The 22,608-nt window shown below is 36.0% G+C and overlaps 1 protein-coding gene across 3 annotated transcripts in view; it reads left to right on the forward strand.

The window, feature by feature from the left end:
- GPATCH2 (G-patch domain containing 2) overlaps window positions 1-22,608 on the forward strand; it is a 120,354-nt gene that overhangs the window by 2,518 nt on the left and 95,228 nt on the right. For all 3 annotated transcript variants that reach the window (XR_008430201.1, XR_008430200.1, XM_053939301.1), the window contains exons 2-5: window positions 5,956-6,669; window positions 11,897-11,958; window positions 19,869-20,051; window positions 21,168-21,247. Coding sequence is in view for 1 of the 3 variants with exons in the window: in XM_053939301.1 (XP_053795276.1) it covers window positions 5,956-6,669; window positions 11,897-11,958; window positions 19,869-20,051; window positions 21,168-21,247 (1,039 nt within the window). In the remaining 2 variants the exon portion in view is untranslated. The remainder of the gene's footprint in view (window positions 1-5,955; window positions 6,670-11,896; window positions 11,959-19,868; window positions 20,052-21,167; window positions 21,248-22,608) is intronic.

Consider the following 22,608-nt stretch of genomic DNA (forward strand, 5'->3'; position numbering starts at 1 on the left):
TAGTTCATGTCAGCATCTTACTAACTGTATGTTATTGCTCTAAACTGAACACTTCTTCACTATTAAATATGGGTAAACTGATAGTATTTATTGTTGTGCCTTCTTAGACAAGAAGCAGTTTTAGAAGAGTCAGATGCACTTACTGCATGTTAGCTTGGTCCTACTTCTTGGAGGGATCAGCAGTATAATAGGTGATAAAATGATATCATTCCTGAAATACTTTGTGTTGTATAGGACAGAATTACAGAAGTGGTCAGGCTGAAAGGGACCCCAGTGGGTCATCTGGTCCAACCTCCCTGCTCAAGCAGGGTCATCACAGAGCACGGGGCACAGGATTGCATCCAGATATTCTTTGATATCCTTGGTGAGGGAGACTCCACAGTCTCTCTGGTCAACTTGTTCTGGTGCTTGGTGCCCTGCACAATAAGGAGGTTCTTCCTCATGTCAGGAAAGTCCACAAATGCCACAGGCCTTTGTCCAAAAACGAGACAGGGGAGTCCTGCAACTTTATTCAATAAAGAGAGAGAGTCCATTGGGGCACACACCCATGGCCTTTTCTCTCGAGGTTTTGGAGGGCACAGCCTGCTTTTATCCTCAAGTCCCAGCTGCACCTTGCCCCCTTCCTTTCCCCACTGGCTGAGGTACTAGGAAGGTACAGCCTTCCCTAAATGCCTACCACATATTCCCCCCCTTGAACCTACTATTTTACTCCAAACTTCAGAAACTCAGGCTTGTCCAGACCCCCACTTGTTTGTTTCAGGAGCCGAGCTGCCTGGGCTCTGCAACAAACCTGCTTCCCAGAGTTAGTAGAGACATTAAGCCCCATTTCAAAGATGTTAACACCCACACCTTCACCCATGAAATTGTTGGTAAAGACGTCAGCTTTCCTCTCAGTCCCTCCTCTTATTTCTCAACTTGTCTTTACAAACCCTAGTTATTATTAACTTAACCCTTTTTAACAACCAGGGACATTTGAAACACACCCTCCAAACTTTTCCACGTCTTGTTTCTGCACCAGGTGTGGCAAGTACAGGTAGCTCTTATGCCCTGCAGTGGTGGTTGATATGGGATGGAAGGGATGTCTTGTGGTGTAGCTTTGCATGCCTGGTGGTCCAGCAGATAGTGCCAAAGGACATAAGTAGGTGTGGATGTGGAACTTGATGCTTTGCCCACCTCTTAGTGATGACTTTTTAATGACAGGGAGTTTAAATAGTCTAGGCACAGCTTCAATTTCTGCTCATAGAATCGTTAAGTTTGGAAATACCTCTGAGGTAGAGTCTGTTACCCCAGCAGTGCCACGTTCACCATTAAACCATGTCCCCAGGTGCCACATCCACACGTTTTTTGAACACTTTCACTGGTGCTTCCACCATTTCTCTGGGCAATTTGTTTCAGTACCTGAACATTCTTTCCTAATTCTTTTCCTCCTAATGAAGAAATTTTTCCTAATATAAAATTTTTCTAAACCTCCCCATGTGCAGCTTGAGGCCATTTCATCATCTTGTTACCTGGGAAGAAGGGAAACATAAGCCTCTATGTAACAGAGGTTTATGAGTGATTTCTTAATCTACCATAGCCTCTTGCCAGCTTTTTAATAATTTTTATTTAATTGTGTTGCTTTGTTTTGCTTCTTCCTTTGTGCATCCCAAGAACCATGATAGTTCTCTTTTTTGTAAGAGAATCTGTAAATTCTTCAAGTAAGGTAGTGAGATTTATCATGTGCTGCTCTCTCCCAAATACTTGCACCTCTTCAATCCAAATTTCAGTCGCACTCATTAATAAAGCAGAGTTTTCAAAATGAGTGCTTCTAAGGCTTTGTGAAAATAACTTCTGAGGTGGAGAAATGGGATTCAAATTAGTACCTGTCTGAAGATAAAGGTACTCCATGGGTACGGCTGAGCCATCAGAGAATCCATATGGGAAAAAGTTATTGGAAGTCAGGTTTTGTAATCCTGATGTGGAAGGAACTATTTGATTTTTTTTCTTGTGCTTTTAGCTGGTGTTCAAGGTAGTTTGTGAAGGAATCAAAACTCATGGTTCTTTTTGGAATTGATAAAGCGCAGATGCAGCATGAATTTAGCTGCAAGAAGTCCCAGTCCCATTTAACAGGAAAAGGTATAGAACTAGAAAGTAAATGTAAATGCTGCTGGTGGTTTGGCAAGATATAATGCCTCTTAAGAGTTGTGCAACTAAATTAACTTTTCCATCAGTGTGTGTTTGTTAAATAATTTGTGAGCTCTACATTGTTATGTGCTTTAGGTGTGAGGTGAACACAAATGATACTTAATTTTCAGTGAAAAAGTGAGTGCCCATTATTACCATTAGGATTTTCAATTTGAATATTAATATTGAACAGAAGCTGTGTGATCTATTTTGGAGCAGGTGAAAGCAGTTATGCTGTTTCCTGCAAACAGGACATATATGATGTGTTCTGGTAAGGGTTAGAGAGGAAATGGGTCAGCCTTTGGTGAGCTACATTAAAATTGCTTCAGATAAATGTAAAGGTCAGTGTAGGCAAACTAGATTTTCTTGTAGTAAAGAAGGATCCTCTCCTAGTGAGGGCATTACAGTTTATTGCTAGCTGTGGGCTGTTGCTGTAACATCATTTTTATAGCCTTATGTGAGTCATGCTAAACTGTGGCTCATCTTAATATTTTATGTACCTCAATATGTTGTTCTACATTCATTGTTACAACCTTTGAAATTTCTTATCTTACTGAACACTGGTGATACTCACTGGTAATGTCCTCAATACTTCTTGTAGTTATTTTTCAACTTGTTTCAAATGCAAATATTTTTGTTACAGTCCCATCTGCAGCAATGATTAAAATTGCTTCATAGGCTTGACAGCTGGTTGTAAACAGTAGAGAAAGTTTCAAAACTGAGTTTATCTGATAAATAATGCTATAATAGAAATGTGCTCCTGAATTTTTGGAGATAGAACAGTTAATCTGAAATCTATCTGGCTGCTGCTACCTTTGGGTTTTTTTTCTTCAATTATAGCGGGAGAAATGAGAGCACCAATAAAATTAAGCAAAAGAGATTTTTTGGGTTTTCAGGAGAAGGACTTTTAATGTGGACCACTGGCATGTTGAAAGTGCAATGTGAATAGAAAGCAGAAGTGGTTTGTGTTTGCATTCTCAGTCTATTGCAAAAGAGCTTGCACTGTCCCAGATTGATCAAGTAATTATGGTAATCATGCTAAGGAAGCATGTTGAAATAATTAAAATATTAATTTGTCTGATCTGCATAGGAAGGGGTCTTCTGATGATACTGTTATATTATACATTAGGCCATGGCTACAGTTTTTAGGGCAAATAAGGTCACTGCCCTGTACAAATCTTAATTCAGGAGTTTCAATGAAGAGACTTGATAGTCAGTAGAAAAGATTAATTGCAGAAGTGCATTATATTCAAAGTCATAGTCTGCTGGAAGTTAAGTCCCATTGCTGCTCAGAGTCATTCAAGAATTTTGTTATCCCTTTATTGCAAAACACTTGAGGATGTTCACTTTTCTTGAGTTTCATCTTTTGATCTGGCACCATCTCTATTGCAGTATTTTGGGAGGAATTCAGGGCAAGTTTCATTCAGGTATAAAACTCAGAGCTGGATATATTGTGTTTGATCTTGAAGTATTTTGGAACTAAGGCAATTTTACCACTGTACTCATGCCATTATCTGGGTAAATTGGTATGTCCACTCTAGGAGCTACATTGATTTTAGTGACATAGTTATCCGTACAGATTAGGGATACTGAATTGAAGGAATTAATAATAAATTATGGTGCAAGGCATCAGTGTCCTATCTTCTCTTTCCCTTTTGCTTTGTGCTGCAGGATCACTAAGAGAATGGGCTGCAAGAGATTTATATAAGCTAGTTCATATTCTGGGAGGTTAGCAGAAATCTGTTCATTTGGAGAGCTAAATCTGGGTTTAAGCCTACAAGTTCATGTTTTGGTGCACCTCTACTTCTCTCAGTTTGCCACAGATTCAAAAGTGTGTGGCAGGAAGGGCTGGATAGGTATTTGAGGAAATTGGTGTCTCAAATTAACCCAAATGTGCTGCAGTTTGTTTGTTGACGTGTTATTATGGCTTCTGTAAAAAGAGTGCAGAAAAGCCCCTTACATCTCTAGGACATCTCATTTCTGATACGCGCACCTCTGGGGATGCCTGTCCTCATGGGGATTTAACAGGAAGCCTAAAGGGGTGAGTGCCCTCTTACTGCAGCTACAGCCATGGAGAAACATGAGCTAATGCATCTGTTTAAGCATCTTGTGAACCAAGTGGATTACGGAGAAAGTGTCGCACTTTTCCAGAGCTGTCTCACTATTTACAAGACAATATAATTTTGCTGTACTAAGAGCCAAAGAAAACATTAAGAGGGAGTAATATGACTAGAGGTTACATCAGGACAGGAAAAGAGAAATAATACAGGTGACACAGAAGTTTCAAGAATTCAAAATAAACTTATATTTCTACCACTTCCTGTGCTTTTATTGTTCCTGCAATTGAAATGTTTAAAGTAAGTAGTTCTGAAAATGGTTTAAAAGGAGAATATATAACTGCTTTAGGTAAGATATTTCATGAGCATTTGGATTTCTTCTTAAACGTGGTCTTCATTTCCTCCATTAATATTTAAGACTGCCCATTCAGCCATCACCATTAGTACCTTTGATGTTGGAGTTTGTGCTAAATGGCAGAGGAAAGCTGTCTGTAGTCTGTCTAGGTTCTCTCCACATCTACAGCACCACTGAGTATGTGTAGAAAATTTATTCTAGTTTCCTTCAGCTATTTATATTGTAAAACAAAGTGAAGAGTCTTGCTTTTAAATGTCCTCTGCATGATTTACTGAATGTACAATGCCTTCCACATGTATCAGTTTGTGCAATGTAGAAGCAAGCATGAAAATTATTCTTTGCTTTACCTCAAGGAAAGGGGTCTTCTGATGTTTTGATATGAGAGTCTGATTGCTGTGTGTATGGAGAGGGTTCACAGCCTTCAGAGAAGGATTAGAGTTCAGCAGCAATCATTTAATGTTTTTGTAATTACATTCATGTAATGCATGAGTGAACTTACTGAAGCATACTGAGTTAAAGACATGCTAAATGATAGTGAAATTTGAAGAGGAAGGAGCAAAACATTTAAAGGGGTAAGGCCTTAATTTGACACTGTGTGTTTAGGGATTTTTTTTTTTCCTTATGCAAGCATGGGATTCTATGGATGCAAGTGCCTACATGTGGTAGGAAACTTTGCATTTAATACTGTAGACTTATCTGGGTATTCTCTCAACCTAATAAAACTTCACTGAACCACTGTTTTTAAAAAATAGAACCGATATCAGCCATTTGGAAAGATAGAATTATTTGCCAGTAGGAAAAAGGTCATATTATCCAAGAATTGCTGTCTTAATTTCATTTTGGCATTTAGGCCGCATTAAGAGATAATAATTCTTAAAAATATATTTTATCATAATGAAAGTTGTAAGCAAGAACTCATTAATGTACATCAAGGAGAATATTATATATTCCATTTTCCATTCTTAAATTTAAAATGTACTCCTTACCTGTAGTTAGAGTGAATGCTCTCTGTTGATGCTCTTGCCATGTGGAATTCCTGACAGTCATATACGTGTGATGAGATTAATTAAAACCAAACAATAACAGTGAGGCCAGAAACAAATGGGGGAACCTCCTGTCTGCCTCTTCTTTCCAAGACAGAAGTTTGGGAAGATACCTTTTAAAAGGAACTTATGCTGGTGTGCTGCAAATTCTGTAGGACTGGTTGGTAAGGTTTTGTCTCTTGGCAGAAAGTGTCAATGGCCATCCTATAAAAATTATTCTATCTTGCCTAAAGTGACTAAAACAAGTTTGCCAAATGAAGTTGTTGTAGTTTATGCTTAGCACTTTTAATTCATTTGTTGTTTTCTTGTGTGTTTTTTTTCCCTTTGAAATCTCTAGGCATTTCAGTAGGACTATGGAGGAGCTGGTTCATGATCTGGTCTCGGCACTGGAAGAAAGTTCAGAGCAAGCCAGAGGAGGTTTTGCTGATACTGGAGATCATTCTCGAAGCGTATCTTGTCTTCTAAAGAGACAGGCAAGGAAAAGGAGGGGACGGAAAAGACGTTCATTTACCACCCATCACCCCTGGGAGACTGGTCACTGCCTAAGTGAAGGCTCTGATTCCAGTTTAGAGGAATCAAACAAAGACTACAGGGAGAATCATGCTACCAAGAAAGACCACAGTGATTCTGATGACCAGCTGTTGGTTGCTAAACGTAGGCCTTCCTCAAACTTAAATAATATTAGAGGCAAAAGACCTCTGTGGCACGAACCAGATTTGGCTGTGGACAGTTTGGGAAACAGAACTTTGCGCAGGAGGAGAAAGGTAAAACGCATGGCAATAGATCTGCCATCAGAAGTCTCTAATGCACTGACAATAACTCAGCAGCAGGATCACAGCAGAGATCAAGAAATGGACAATAACAATAAATCATACCAGCACCAAGAGTTTTCCAAGAGCAAAGTGAAAAAAAGAAAAGTATCTGCAGCTCGACAAGGTCCAGAAATCTTGGATGAAGGAGTAGTTATAGAAAATGAAGAAGTGAATCAAGCAAATAAGGACAAAATGGAATATGAGGAGCAAAAAGGCTCAGATGAGAACATGAGTGACAGGTTATTCTTTCTTTTTCTTTTTAGAAAAACCTTGGATAATATTTATTTGCATTTATTACTGTTGCTTGTATTGAGAATCTTTAGATTTTTTGTTAATTCCAGAGTTTAAATTCTAGCATCAATAGTATATGTTTTAACAAATTACTCTTAGTTATTTTATATCTACTATTTTTTATGTATTAGTTGTTCAGGTTAAGGAATTCAGCATAAAATAGAAAGTGATTTAGCAGAGGAATAACCAAGAAAACAATTTTGTGTAATATGTTCTAATTGTTTCAAGATTAAGAATGACAAAGTACGCATACAAATAGCACAGGTTTTTCTGGATATTTCAACTGGTAACAGTTGTCAGATAAGAATTTTGTGTTTTTCCAATTTCTAGACATTGTTATCTCTGTTTGTCAGAAGGGTTGTCAGTGTTTAGAGTCACCATTTAGACAGTATGTTCTGGTGTGTCATGGGCATAAAAAGTCTGCAGGTTGCCAAGGATATACATCATTTACGAAATGCAAAAACCAATTTACAGTTCAGAAACACCTGAGCTTACCATTAGAAAAATGGAGGAATGATGACCCTTTGGCAGTACACCTCATCCATCCATTCCAGACAGCAGTCATACTACAGTGGTAATTGTTTCCAAAGTACTATTTTGACAACACAGTAAGGTATAAGTCATTTTTCCTCCATACACAGGGGATGTTAACTGTAGGGCCTGGTAAGCTTGGTTTTGTTTATTCCACATGCCAGGTTCTGACAGACACATCTTGAAAGATATAATTTTGATCAGTTCCTTGATGGCACTAGTGTCCCTGGTTTTTTTGTAGGTATTTTATCTACAAACTGTTAAGCCTTTTCCTTACTGGCCAGGTAGAATCGAGATGCAGAGACTGGTTTTGACCAGAGCGGTCAGATTGGTTACTGTAATAGCAGCAGTGTTGGTAAGTGACTAACTCCAATTATGATCAGAAAAGTTCTAGGTCTTTTTGTTATATACTAGCTCTGTCCCTCACCTGTGAACAAGAAGCAGCTGGAAGAGCTGAATAAATCCCAAGCCTTAAACATTTTTCTTTCCATGTTAATTACTAGAGCAGAACTTATCCTTCAGGGCAGCCAGTGTAGACATCTCCCTTTGACTTGCAAGTTAGGAGTCTGTGCTGTCAGGAAGCCTTTAGAAAACTTGTCTTTTCTTTGACAATACTAGGAGTCTGTTCTTCCAAGTCTGGGACAGATGTTTAAAAATTTCCCTCACACTAGGAACCATTGCATAGTTTTTCATATCTCCATAGTCTTGTTGCATTTTTTATTTATGAAAGACTTTCTGTTATGCTACAAAGGTAACAGTTCTTTAACTCAAAAGTTACATAGCTAATTTTTGGGTGGAGAGAAGAGTGATCAGTAAGGATATTCTCTTGTAGACTCCCAGAACCAAGCTGATCAGGTCAGTCTGAATCTTCTTTCTCAAAAGAAACGTTATTGTTTTAAAAATTGATCTTCCTCTTCAAAATGCTTGATGTTTTGTTACCCCAAATGCTGCTTTTGCTCAAGTCATACTACAAATGCTTGTATATGACCCCAGTAAATAGTCTTTAAAACCATTCTCATCTTCATAGGGTTTTCTGCTCATGCACACAGTTGAGTGATGGTCTGTCATTCTGCTGAATTTCTTTCAATGGTCAGTCGTACCAGGAAGCTTTGAAATCACTGAATTACAAAACTTGCATTTCATATTGTGGTTAGAAATCTGCCATATCTAAGGCTCTCAGGTGATACGGTATCGGAATATTTTGTACGTGCATAATTTTTAGTTGTTTTACTCTAACTTTACTTAGATGCAATAGTGCCTTTATTAGAGATTGTTTAGCTAGAAGAATTTGAAATAACCAGCAAACAGAAGAAGAGTATGTTCTGAAAGTGAAAGCTTAGATTTTAAAAGGGAAGATGGAATTGTACAAGATACAAAAGGGCTAAGAAAGCATCTTGAATAACACTTGCACTTCAGCAACACTTGCTGGAAGAGGAAGAATAAAAAGTTCACAAAGTTGCTTTTGTATGCAATAATGTGTGCAGTAGTATTCAGTGCAATAGTTCAGTAATTCTTAAAAAGAGGAATAATTTTTTAGAAGTTTGTTTTTTTTAAACAAAACAAAGCTAATAATTTTTAATGGGAGTTCAATTGCTCCACTCTAAAACCAGTCAGAAATTTTCAGTGTATACATGACATTAGTTGAAAATAATGTGTCTTGGAAATGCACATTAAAAATTTTAAGTGACAGTTCTTTGGCAGTCTTTTATCTCTGTATGTGACTTTTCAAACAGCAAACAGCAATAACCAGGTTTTAAGTGCATGATTCAGAAGTTGGAGCTGGAGTCTTCAAACTCTTGAAATGTCAGCATCTAAATGATCCCAAAGATGAATTCCTGGGAGGATTGTTTTAAGCACTGGAAATGAGATTTTTGCGATCAGAGCTTATCCATCCTTATCCTCCAGCTTTCGGTCAGTTTCAGCCAAATTCAATTGTGTGTGATGTTCTGGGTGCTATTTAATTCCCACAAGCTTTGGCACTTGTTTGTGTTTGAAGTGACTAAAGAGAGGTGAAATCTCAATTGCCTGTTTTGAAAGAGAAGCAGAAGCTCAGAGGCACCACCCACTGTGGCCAGGGGGAGAACAGGAGCTGGTCAGGTCCTGGGGACAGCACAAAGCTCCCACGTCTCATATACCAAGGCACCAGACAGCTCATTAGTCATAGGAACTGCAAATGACAAGTATTTCTTCTTTGTTTCCAGAAGTGTCAAAATAAGGATGCAAAAGCTTTTTGGATAGTTTAACTGTTCCTTCCAAATTTTTGCTTGCACACACTATTTTATAGGATTAAAAGGAGTCTGCGGGTTTTTCCTTTTTCATGGAAGTCGTACTGGGAGTGGAATTCTCATTACAAAGCAAAAAACTAGCAGTATACACTGCAAAATTATATTTAAACTAAAAATATATTCCATCATAGCATCTTTCATGTACTTAGCTATTAATGTATTAATTCCAGAGATTTTCAATTTATTCAGTGAAATGACTGCTATGTAGTAATTATCTCAGCTGTAATCCCTGCCCAATGTGCCTGAGGAGAGTGAATGCTGTGGCTGCCATGGATATGCCAGTGTTAGTTTGAATTCTTAATTTTTTTTTACAATTTTTCAATAATTTCAAGTGGTTATGTTTTCATGTCCTGACTAGTCCTTCAGTGAGAATTATTTCACAATTGAAATATTTTCTTTAAAAAAGGGAATCTTAGCTTTTTTTTGTTCTCAAAATTGGAGATTTTGGTTGGGAAAGTGGTTGAAATATCAGGATTGAAAGGATTTCTTGACTTTATTTTAAAACATGCAATTAAACAATAAATGCACAAGCAGAATCTATGAAGAAGGGATGTTGTTTCCTTTGAAATGGATGATGTGGAATTGTGCACAATGAAATCTACTGACAGTAAAGCCATCTGTGTTGTAATTAGTGACGATGGGATGCTTGCTAAAATGGAATTACTAGGACTTGCAATATTAGAAAGTTCAAGTCTTGGTGCCCCTCACAAAAGATGGTTCCATTCTCATTGCATGCACATCACCTTACTTCTGCTTAGGGCAGTTGTGCAAGTGCAAGTGTAATTCTATTATGTATATTATATATAAGATATAATGTAAATGTTGCTTATGCATCAAGAATTTGGGTAAGCCTAAGATACAGCAAAGATTGAGGCAACTGAATCTTCAAACACAGAGCTATATATATATATATATATATATGCTTTAAAAAACCCAATCACTACTTTGTGTCACCTGCTACCATATTGTGTTTCAAATCCTGTTGGAATGCCTCCCAAAGGAAGATACTAAATAACATATATATGCTTATAATTAAATATGAATTAGATGAATTTTATATAGTTCATATATTCATATGAATAATTAATATATTCATATATTTTAAAAACCCAAGACTTGCTTTTGTGAGAAATTGGAATTTAAAAGGAAATAATTTCCTCAAGTGTACTAGTTATTTGATAGAAAAATAATTGGAAACAGTTGATTTCAAATATAGGACAGCATGCAAATTGTAATATGAATGAGTATACAAAGGTAAACAGACATAAAGTTCTTGTGAGTGGCTTGTATGGGCACATCAAGGATAGCATGGTATTTATAAAATGTACTTGAATTTGTGTGCTGAAGTGTTGGGGTTTTTTTTTCAAATTGTCCTACATCTCAAAGTAAGTAAAATGCGATAAAAATTTTGGTGAGACCTCCTTAACATAGCTACTCTCTTGATAAAAAGTGAAATATAGGGTTTACAGAAAGGTCCTTTCATGTGAAACTCAATGAAGTGCTATCTGTGTTATTAAAAGACCAGTTTGATTTACTATTTAGAGACACGTGGATTATTGTATGTAACAATGTGCATACAGCAAAGAACTAAACATCTACTCGTGTCTTTGAATTTAGAGATGTGTGTGCATGTTGTGTACACACATTCTAGGGCCATGCTGGAAGTCATAAAAAAGTAAACTGTACCTTGTGTTTTTTTGTTGTTGTTGATGTTATGATCAACAACAAGATGTTATATTGATGTATATATATGATGTTATATGTTATTAACATCAATAACAATATGTTATTTTCTTCAGGGTGACCTTTATTTTGATTTAATTTGCTACCTCTGTTATAAACTTTTTCTCTTCTCCCTGAGTAGTACATCATGAAACCTTAAACAGTATCTTTTCCAGAATATTTGCAAATTACGTTCAGAAAGGTAATTCGATTTTCAGACTCTTATATTTCATGTGCTGAAGGAAGGCTTAGGCTGCTTTTGATTGAGACTTTTCATATTTTATTGAGCAGTGGTGTTCCAGGATCAAGCTGAATTGCACAGTATAAGAAGGGAGCAGTGAGCATTTGATGGAAGCAGATAATAAAATGCATCAATTGTGTCAGCACCTCGTTGCAGTCACATCTGGCTTAGTGTCAGGGTACCATTAGATTCCTATGGTTTTATGTACCAAAAATAATACGCTTTGTAGTTAATGGAACTGGGATATTTGCAGTTTGATTTAAAAAAATCATTCTATTTTTTCTCCTATCTCTGTTGGGCTTAAGTTCAATCTGAGCATAGCCTTGTCTCCTTAAAATTTTACGACTGAAAGATCAATTGTTCTTTTGATCTGTTTCTCTCTTTCTCTTATTACAGTGAATCCAGCAGTCTGAGCAGCAGTGATGCTGGTTTGTTTACCAATGATGAGGGAAGACAAGGTATTGAAACAATCTTTCCCTTCTCCACCCCTCAAACCACATCAGTTGAAATTCTGTAAGCGTTACAAGTTATTTCATAGGTTAATTATTGTATTTCAGTTTCTATTGCTGTTTTACTGAGTGGAAGTATAGCTTGTTTTCTGGTTTGTTTTTTTTTTTATGTTATCAGAGGATGTCTTGGATACATGACTTAGTCAAAAGCTATGTTGAGAAACAGCCTCTGTAAAATCATAAAGTTACTTAAAACTTGAGCATCTCCTAAAAATCATCTGTATTAATTGCTTAGTTCCTCCAGTTTTTCTGACAGGACTCTGACTGTAGTACTGCTTCTCATGCTATTCTTGAGATGGCTTTTTTCTTTCTTTTCCTCCAAACTGATAGGGTTTTTTTATAGTTCTTTTTCATTCACTAGTTTGTTTGAAAAGTAATTTCAAAGTAATTTCAAGCAAGCTACTTTTTCTGCAGTCTAAGACTGAGATTCAAGCTGTTTAACATCTTCCCTCTGAAAAAAAATTCTTTAATCTGAAATGCAGTGAAGATTGAAACTTTTCTTTTAGTATGCATAAGTGAAAGGTTGGTGTTTTTATCAGCTTTATTCTTTATTGCAACACATTTACCTATATTATGCTATGATGGAGTAGGAACTTGCTATCTTTGACAGGATACAAAAATGAGACAAAAAATAGTCTCTCAAGCATTTAAGACTCGCTTTTCTGTTGGAAATTTTAAGTTAGTGGTAACAGAGGGTATTTTCTACACAGTTTGCCAAAGATTACTTGAGCGTGTGCAGGAAATCAAATCCTTACCCATTTCATAAAACTAAGTTAAAGGAACGTTTGGTTTTTTTTTTCTTCTTTTTAATTTCTAATTCCATCTGATTTTCTGGGGGTTGAGGTTATCTTCAGTAGGGAGAGGATTTTTCCTACTTAAAACAGAAGTGTTACCTTCCCTGTTCAATGGTAACTTGTGCTACACAAACTGTACCTCCCAGCCTGAGTATCTGTTTTCAGTTGTGCTAACTCATGTTTTTTTAAGAGTTTAGATTCTCTTTGAAAATTTAGATTAGTTTAGATTGATTTATGTTCAGTGCTACAATTCATTAGGTCTTTAAGTATGAGTCAGACAGATTTGCTTTTACTTCCCTATTTGAATTTTTCTTCTGACTTGGAATTTTTAAAGCATTTGTTCTCTACATTTATACGTAAGATGACTTATCACACTTCCTAATTGCATATGTTTTTCCAGTACCCTTCTGATATGTTTCTATCAATATTTTTATCCTTAAATCCTGAACTGTATTGTTTAAATCTTGGAATAATATGAATGAAAACATAGTGCTTTCTGATTTTCTTACATATCTTGTGGGAAGAGAAAACAGGAGGGATCAGTGACCAACTGTGTTTTTTCAGTGGTGTGGTGTTACCTGTTTTAGTGTTGGTTCTTTAAAGTTGTAGTTCTTAGTTTTGTCTAATATTTGAATCTTGTTTCAGTTTTCAAGCAGAAAGCATTAGACCTGAAAATTGTATTCTGAATCACAAATAAAAAGAAAAACAATAATTAAACCTGAAAAGGATATTGTCATGACAAAACATTGTTTTTTCCATCTCTCCTTTGAACTAATAATTTTGTGGGTATGATCAGAAGACTGTTAGCTTTACACTGGAACTCACATGCTTTTAAATCTGCATTATAGTTTTGGTTTTGTGAGACTTTTCCATGAAAGTACTATCAGAGATCCTACTTCAAAACCAAAATTGTTGATTTTCTAATAATGCTTATTCCCCCCGATAGTAAATACTAGTAATTTGTATTATCCTTAAGCAAGGTGAGGTTATTTTATCTTTGTGAATTAATTTGTACCTGAACTGAGACACATATAAAACTGACAAGAATGAAGGAGAAAGTCAATCTGATAGAAGCAAAGGAAAATCCTAGGTGTGATAAACAAAGCTGGAAGAGGACAGGATGAAAATGTATTAAGGGAAGAAATTGCTGGTTTTATTTTGTAGTTTTAAAGCTAGACTCTAATTCCTGTCTTACCAGTGTCCCTCCTCCAGGATCTAGATACAGATATCATCTATAGGTATCATCTCCAGATATAGATATCATCTATGTCTATAGCATCTATATCTATAGCTTCTATATCTATATCTAATTTTTAACATATCTATATATCTATATCTATGTTCAGAGTATCAGTATCTTGACCTCATTTGTAGTTCAAATTTTCTGCACTTCTGACTTCAGGTTTCTGCTAAGTCAAGTGGAGAACCAGAGATTGATTAATGTTGCCTGGTGAAATACTTGGTTTAAATGATGTGACTGCCATCACTTAGAAGTTTAGGTAGCAAAGGACAAGAGGTTCCATTTCTTCCGGGCAACATTTGTTTGTTTTCTTTCTGAGATCAAGAACCACATCTCATTTATTGCAGACAAATAGTATTTATAAAACTTTAATTAATTCCCAAATTCATCCTTTGGGACACACATTCTAGACAGGAAAGTGACTAAAGCAGCAATTTCTTGGAGCATTTGAACAGTTAAATAAACAGTTGAGTATTTAGTTATGAACTTTGGACTGCCTGATCTTGTGACTTTGATATTTTCCAAATTTTTTCAGAAAGGATATGGAAATAAATTTTGTTACAGTACCTAGTCTTCTGTGGACAAAATCTCACAAGAGTTTCAATTTTTATAATTTGATTAAAGAAAAACAGATGCAACTTTAATTGAGATAGTTCTAGATACATTTTAATTCTCATCAGTTGCTATGATAAGAGAAAATTGTTGAGACTTGAAAAGCCTCTGTTCAACTTTTAATATGTGCTATACCATAATTTTTTAAAACTTCTGTACTCTTTTCCTTTCTCTGTTCCATTCTTCTAGCTTTGTTTGATTTCTTTGACTCCCATGAAGTCCCCATCTGAGCCCAGCCTTGTTTGCCTTCTTTTTCCAAGTTATCCAAGTGCTTACATTAGGTCATGTGAGAGGGCACAAGCAGCTCTCTTGCTGTGCTCTGTCCCACTGTGGTAATTCCTTCTGGCAGAAGTAATTGATGCTCAATTTTGGCAGGCCCAATGCGGCAAAATTTTTATTCTGTGAAACACCGCAAACCCTGAAGAGTTAGTCAGCAAAAGCTTAAAGACAATGGAAAATGTTTAGTGATGGTGCAGTGAGGGAAGAAGGTAGCTGCTGAACTATTAACAAACCTCAAGTGACTTTTTATGGGTTGTATTTTCTTCAGAGGTTTTCAAATTGGACATTTTAGGGATAAGATTTAATAGTTAGGAAGAAACCCAAAATACTGTGATTCTATTGAGCTTTTAAGTGTGGAGGTAGAAGAGTCTGCCAACAAAGTAATTGGAAGACCTGAATAGCAGCTGAAGCTTACATATGAGAAATCCTCATGACCTCCCTTTTTCTTCCTCTTTTATCCTTTTGTTCCCGGCTGTGTTTTCTTGGCTGTTTTGCAATTATTAAAAACTTTAATGATAAGCAGTGTTACGCCTGGTGTAGGAAAATTTTACAAGAATTTTGAACCAAAATGTCTAGTTTTACATTGCAGCATAAAATAACAACTCTGTGATGGGCCTAACTAGTAGGATCTCCTGCAGTTTCGAGACACTTCACAGGTCAAAGGCACTTCACAAGTTAAGCTCTCAACACAATGTTAACAGAAGTATTGTTATTCAGACACTAGTGGATGATGCCTTGTTTTGGGGGGAAGAAACAGTTAAATGGCAAGGATATTCTTTAATGAGCTTTATAGCTTGGGTATAGCAAAGAAAACATACTGTGTTCCTGGTTCATCTAGACTTGTACACTTGGGGAAGTTCAAAGTTGACTTAAGACTTCTTAAATCATGGCATGCAGCACTTGAAATGTCCTTTAAGATCTAAGCAAGTAGGAAGGAATATTATGTTAATAGTGTTAAACAGTTAAAATTGGAGAAGGTCAGAGAATGTCAGAGTTCCACTGTGGATGTGGCTAAGTGTTTAAAGATAGCTGTTCATTATTTTACCATTAAACATATATTCATTACTGTGTCCTTTATGAAGATGACCCAGTACTGATTCAGTAGAAGAATTCTAGTGAGGAACTAATTTGGACCTTGTACAACACCTCAGTAGCTGCAGGTGACAGGATGTGTTTCTCCATATAGAAAAGAAATGGAGTGTGCAATGCAAAGTGAAATCACACCAGGTTTGAACTGTTGCGGCAAATAAGTTTATAGTCTTTGCAAAGGAAAAAGAAATAACATGAAGTTGTTGCATATGACCTGAGTATTTGAAATCCTAAATATTTATATAGTATGTCTTTTATATATACATATATCTTTTGTCGAGCTAGCTCTGTAAAGCACAAAGAGCAAGATGCAGTGTTCCGCTGTGAATGGGTAACTTCAACTTCTGCTTTCCTGAAACTCCTGGGATATGTTACAGTGAATATCCTGCTATCTCCATATGATTATTACAGCTTTTAACAGTGGGTTTTGGTTTTTTTTTTTACATAGAAAGAGGTACACTGGTCCTGGACATGACACTAAAATCCTGGGGTATTCGCAGACCCTGTGCTCTTGTTCTCTGTGTGTGGATTGGTGGATAATGGAGCAGCACAGCATCGTGTGGTGCTTGTAGGACACTGATGCCAAATTTTCACAATAACCTCTCCAAGTATGTTGTGGTTGCTGTAGGCAAGCACATGTACTGGCTGCTGTTGAGCCTGCTCTGGCCATTTTGTAATAAAACAGGAAGAGGGGTAAAACTCTCTTAGTTTGCGGTTGAAAGTTTGTTGTAAAACTGCACTGCTTTAGCTTAAGTAAGATTCAGGTGAAGCTTTTCTGAACATGAAACTGATGGTGATGCAGAAGGTGTCTTTGTCCGTAGAAAAACCACCAGAAGCTCAGATAAAATAATTTTCTAAACTTCTTAAAGAAGAAAGCAAAGAATTTAACATGGGAGCAGTAGTTAAATAAATATGTAGACATAATAATATAGAGTAAAATTTAGGGAAACAGTAATTGGAGCAAGGGGATAGCCTAAAAGTGACTAAAAAAAATGTCTTAAGCCAGAAACGCGCCTGGAAATTTTAGGATTGAAGTTGACATTTCTGAGCCTTAAATTGACTTTATTGTACTGATCAGCGCAGTTATAATTGAATGTAAATAACTTTAAAGTAATTCTTTGAAACATTAACCTTACACATAAACAAGTTTGATGTATTTTAAAAATGTGTTTAGGAGGATTCATGGGCTCTATTTTTGGGGATCTGAAGATTTTTCTACCTTTCCTGTACCTTGGAAAAGTATCGTAATTAGCTGTTCTCCTGTGCTGAATCAGCATCCTAGGAGGAAAGGACAGTGTAGTGAATCTTTGGAAGTCAAAAATGTTGCTTTGAGCTTTTAGTCTTCCTAAGATCACATTTGCTATGAATACTGCGCTGCCTTTTGAGAGCTGCAAATTAAAGTAGGATAAAATCCGAGTGTTTGGTTACCAAACTCTTGAGTGGAGACACCTCTGAGTTTTATTGCCTATATGTATGAGGTAGGGAATGAATTAAATGCAATGGTCTTCCCTGGCTCTGAAAGTGGCATCCCTTCAAGGTGGAGCAACTGGTCAGCAAAATACCTGTGAGTGTTGTCACCTGGATAAGAATAGTAGTAATAGGCTTAGACTTGCCTCAAGGTGATAATATGATTTAAAATATTCAGAGGATTCAGAGTTGTTTAATTTCTCAGACAAGGAAGCTAAAAACCAAGTATATCTGGATCCTGCTGTCATGTGGAAAAAGACTAAGAGGTTCAGATCTGAAGTCTGCCTTTGGCTGTAAGCAACAGAAGTGCTTAGGGAAGTGTATAATAGCATAAAAATTAAGATATCTTAAGAGAAGATTGCTTGACATACTAATATTCCTGTTGCACGAAAAGGAAAAGTAAGTTCTTTTTTTTTTTCCAAGAACTGCTATTGGCTATGTAGTAAAGATCTCAGTTTCCTTCCATAGCTGCTCTTTGCCTTATTGCACATTCCACCAAGCCAGTCTGAAATTGTAGCTTTCTTCCAAGACTGTACTGCCTGCCTCTTACAGCTTCTGTCCCTGAGCTCATCATGAATCCCCCATTTCAGAATTCTTGCTTACCTCTATGGATGAATTATGTGTGAGAAGACTACTTTTGAGCTCCTGATAATATTTCTTGTTAGTGAAGGTGTCTGGAGCTATCATGACAAAATATAGAGACGAAGTTTAACAAGCATAAAAGTCTGGAAAGTGTTTCCAAACATAAAGGTTTGGAAAATCAAGACAAAGAATTTCAACGTTAGCTCTGAACCACAGACCAATCTAATTAAAAGGTGGTGTTCTCCTTCCACCACTACCAGTGTCCCTATTAAGTGTTCTTAGAGTTCCTCCACAAAGCCCATACCTGGCTGTAACAAAATGAGGATGGAATTAATGGTGAATGCCTTTGTGAAATGTCATAGCTATAACTGAGGATTAGAGTGAATAGGAGAGCAGGCTGAAATACTTCAGGAATGCAAAGAAATTTAAATCTTTTTTTGACCTGTGTATCTCTTCTCACCTTTGTTTTCCCCTTTCTCCACCTAAAAGTTCCTGTTCTGTAGCCTCTGCTGATCTTGCTTGTAGTAGTGATCATTGAATGTGTAAGGATCCCATTTCACCTGCAAGTGACCAGTGAAGGGCTTTAATTATTCTATATTTTCTAGAAGTACTTGTCCTGATTGAATGTTTACAGACATTTCCACTTGTGCTTGATCTCAAATATTCTTTGCATTGCAACAGTTTATTTGGAGAAAATGTGTTGGATTTTATTTTTCACAAAATTTTGCCTTTGGTTTTCATCATTTGTGTTTCCCCACTCATTTCATTGGGTGTTAATGAAATTTCGCACAAATGCTTTTTTTATTCTTGAAATCTGTGTCTCACAAATCTTACATTTGTATCTTGCTTAATTTATTTCCAAATAAAAATGGAAATGTCAAACAAATAATTTATGTGCAGAAATAACGAAACATGGTTTGGATAGTTTGAAGTAGAATAAAATGTACAGTACATACCTAATCTAAGTTTTGGGTAGAGGAAAGGAAATTTCCCATGTCTTTTGAAGATATTTTCTGTTCTTCTGAAACTAGATGGTGTGTAGGAAAGAACATGTTTCAAAACAAACATAAAAATTTAGTTTTAGTTGCCAGTGTGGTTATGAGCTAATTTTAAGATCAGATTTTCAGTCTTGTATTTTAAGTCTTGTCTTATGTCTTAATTTAAATCCAGGAATTTAAATTCTACATAGATAAATATTGTCAGTAAAAATTACCAACTTTGTGTTCTAATGCAATATAATTCTCAATCATGTGATACTGTCAGTTTTCATTTAAAATCAACTTTTTCAAAACTTATTTCTAAATGAACTTAATCAGATTAACTTCATTTAGTCACATCTGTTCATGATTGTTTTCCCTTTTTACTAGCCATACAAATCATGAAATTAAGCTAATTATATAACATTATCAGCTGCAAAGAACCAGTTTCAGTTTTATACCTTTTAATTCCCTGCAGGAGATTAAGGCTTGTTTTTTTGTTAATATGTAAAGTGCAGTAACTTAAATGGATTTCCCCACAGTTATTGCCAAAAGGATTAACTAGTTTATTATTGTTTTCACTATTGTAAATTGGTTTTAAAACATTACATTTTATGATGTTTCATTGATGGCAATGTTTGTCATGCTGTTGAGAAACATTTTCCAAATAAAACTGCTGTATAGGAGTAATTGTTATACAGCGATAAAGCAAAAGAAATAATAATCCTGTCAGAGTATTTATTGATGGTATCATCTGATTTTTATCTTCTCTGCTCCTCCCTCTTTTTTTGGCGGTTTGGGGACCCTGCCCTCACACAGGTGATGATGAGCAGAGTGATTGGTTTCATGAAAACGAATCAGGTGGAGCATGTGGAATTACAGGGGTCATTCCATGGTGGGAACAAGAAGACTCCACAGAACTGGAAAGAGAATTGCCTGACCCAGTCTTTGAAAGTATCTTAACTGGTACTTTTCCTCTTATGTCCCGCTCAGGGAGAAGAGGTAAGTATCAATCAAGCAAATGCAAGCTGTAGAATACCTTGGGTACAGTAGAAAGATATCTGTGGATAACATGAAATATGTAAAATGTGGACAAGGTCTTGGAGTTACCTGTTTATTTCCTTGAACTTCTAAATTTTTAAGATATCATTAGAGAGAAATAACTCAGAGTCAATTATTAGAAAAGTTAGAAGGTGGAAAATTGCTCATTTTAGTGGCCTACTCTTTTAATTTGTCTCAATGTTTGCATTGAGAATTTTTCAACATTATTTGAAATTAAACTTGATGTTCCATTTTGCTCCTGGCTTCTGCTGTAATGTATAGAATTCTATAGAAGTTCATTAATTTTAAAGGCTGGAGAGACTAATGTGACCATCTGCTTTGCTTTATGGTCAGGCCATGCTGTTTGTACAGAAGAGAAAAGGGTTCCTCCAGAGCACGGATTGAGATTGTAATTTAGAAAATACCCTTTTTCTATATTTCTAAAATACTTCCAACCACTGTGGATCCAGTGTAACCAATGCTAAGCTCTACCAGTGTTGGATTGCATTTACAGCTAGAAACCCACTCTTGTCCACAGATTGAAGTTGTCAGACCTCAGCTTGCTGCCAAAGAATTGTGTTGTACCTTCCTCTGCCACAAGGATCTTCTTTCCCATTCAAATACAAAATATGAGCAGTGGTCAAATCCCTTCTAAACTACTTTGCACGCTGAATGTATTGAATCATTCTGTGAGGATTATTCTCTAGATGCTTGGATTGCTTTGGAGGACTTGGTCTCTGCAGATTGGCCAGATTTACTGTTTCCTAGTGGTTAGGAAGTTGTAAGTGATGCAAAAATCACTTTTCTGCTGTAGTTCAGTATGTTCTGCTTGTGCTACTAACTGTCCATAGATTCAGGATGGCAGTAAGAATAGCTGCAGAAATGTCAATTTTCATGACAATTTATTCTTTCTCTTACTTTTATCATTCTGTGCTCTGTGTTCCCACCAGTAAAATGTTTGCCAATAAGATGGTTTTGTTTAACAGATTTTGTATTGATAGATTGGTGTGTAATGGTGAATTTTATTTCTTCTATGGTAGAGAAAATATTCTTAAATAAACTTGTACTTTTTTCTAGGTTTCCAGAGTAGATGTAGTCATCTTCATGGAATGCCAGCAAGAAATATAAAAAAAGCTTCAGGAAACCAGAATGCACTGGTAGGTGTTTTCATTTTCGTAAGCTCATGTGCACTGTTCTGAGAGGTTTTTAGAAAAATATGTTCCTCTTATGCTTGTTCCCTGACATTATGGATGGGTAATGGCACTGGAAGACTTGGTGCCACTGCTCCCTGGGTGTATGTTTACTCTTTTTAAATATTTTGACATCCCACTGCAGAAGAAAGTCTGATACTGTTTCTCAGTACTTGTTTTGAACTAAGCAAAGGAAAAAGTTTCCAGTGCAGGTGGGTGTGTATAAGTTACTGTTTTCAGTATATATTTTATGTCTATATGAAAACTTGTTTCACTTTTATGATGAAAATCAAATCAATTTCTTTTCTGATAATTAAAAAACTTCCAGGATGCATTGTGGTACAATTCAGGTCATTTTTTATCCCAAAAAACTGCTTTGAAAAATATATACCTGGGGGTTTTTTTGGGTGTTTTTTTTTTTTTTTGGGGGGGGGTTGTTTTGTTTTGGTTTTTTTTTTTGTTTGTTTGTTTATTTTGTTTATTCTTGTGTGTTCAGGCAAAAAGGGTATATACAAAAAAAAAATAAAGCAGGTTATTTATGTGCCTGCCATAGAGATCATGCATTTTTTTGGACTGAGCCTGTTCTAAAGCTGGAACTGCAAAGGGAGTGTTTAGGGTTTTTCATTACCTACAACCCTAGGAGCAATGTTTATTATAAGTAGAGGAAAAAATTCACCTGTCTTTGCATTTTTGTGCAATCTAATACTTGGATTTTCCTACAGCTTTTGTCTAAAATAAGTTTCTAATAATAGTTTTTTGAATTTTTCTTTGGAGAAGGGCATGATGAGAAGAGAAATTTGACTTTTTAAATTTAAATGCTAAACTTTATTAATTATAGCCCAGTCTATTTCTTTCTCATAAGAAAAATGTTTGGAAGAGGAAGAGGATGTGGGAGATCCTTTATCAGGTGTAATAAGCATAGGCCAGGACAATAAGTACTGCAACACAGATATTCTTTATTATTTGACAGCATTAAATATTTTCAGATTTAAGTTGCTTAAACTACATAAGTTGCTTCTGAGAAATGTAAGAGTTATTGTAGGTGGAGAGAATAGAAAGGAACTGCTAGAAATTTAATTTGTTTTGAAGAGGCAGGGGTCTTGTAATTGAAGTTCCTGTCCAATAATTGCCATTTGGAGCTGAAAAAGATGCTTTAAAACGTTGTCCTGTGATCTCTTGTGTTAGTGGTCGTGAATTAGATGAATGCTATCTAGTTCTTGGTTTCCTATCTACCTATTTTTATTTTTGGTTCAGTGCTTGCTTGAGCATATCTGGGATTTGTAGCCCATTTTCTAAGCTTATTGCAATTTCACTCTGATATTTTATAG

This window comes from Vidua chalybeata, chromosome 3, assembly GCF_026979565.1.
Source record: "Vidua chalybeata isolate OUT-0048 chromosome 3, bVidCha1 merged haplotype, whole genome shotgun sequence".
In the NCBI taxonomy this organism is placed as follows: domain Eukaryota; kingdom Metazoa; phylum Chordata; class Aves; order Passeriformes; family Viduidae; genus Vidua; species Vidua chalybeata.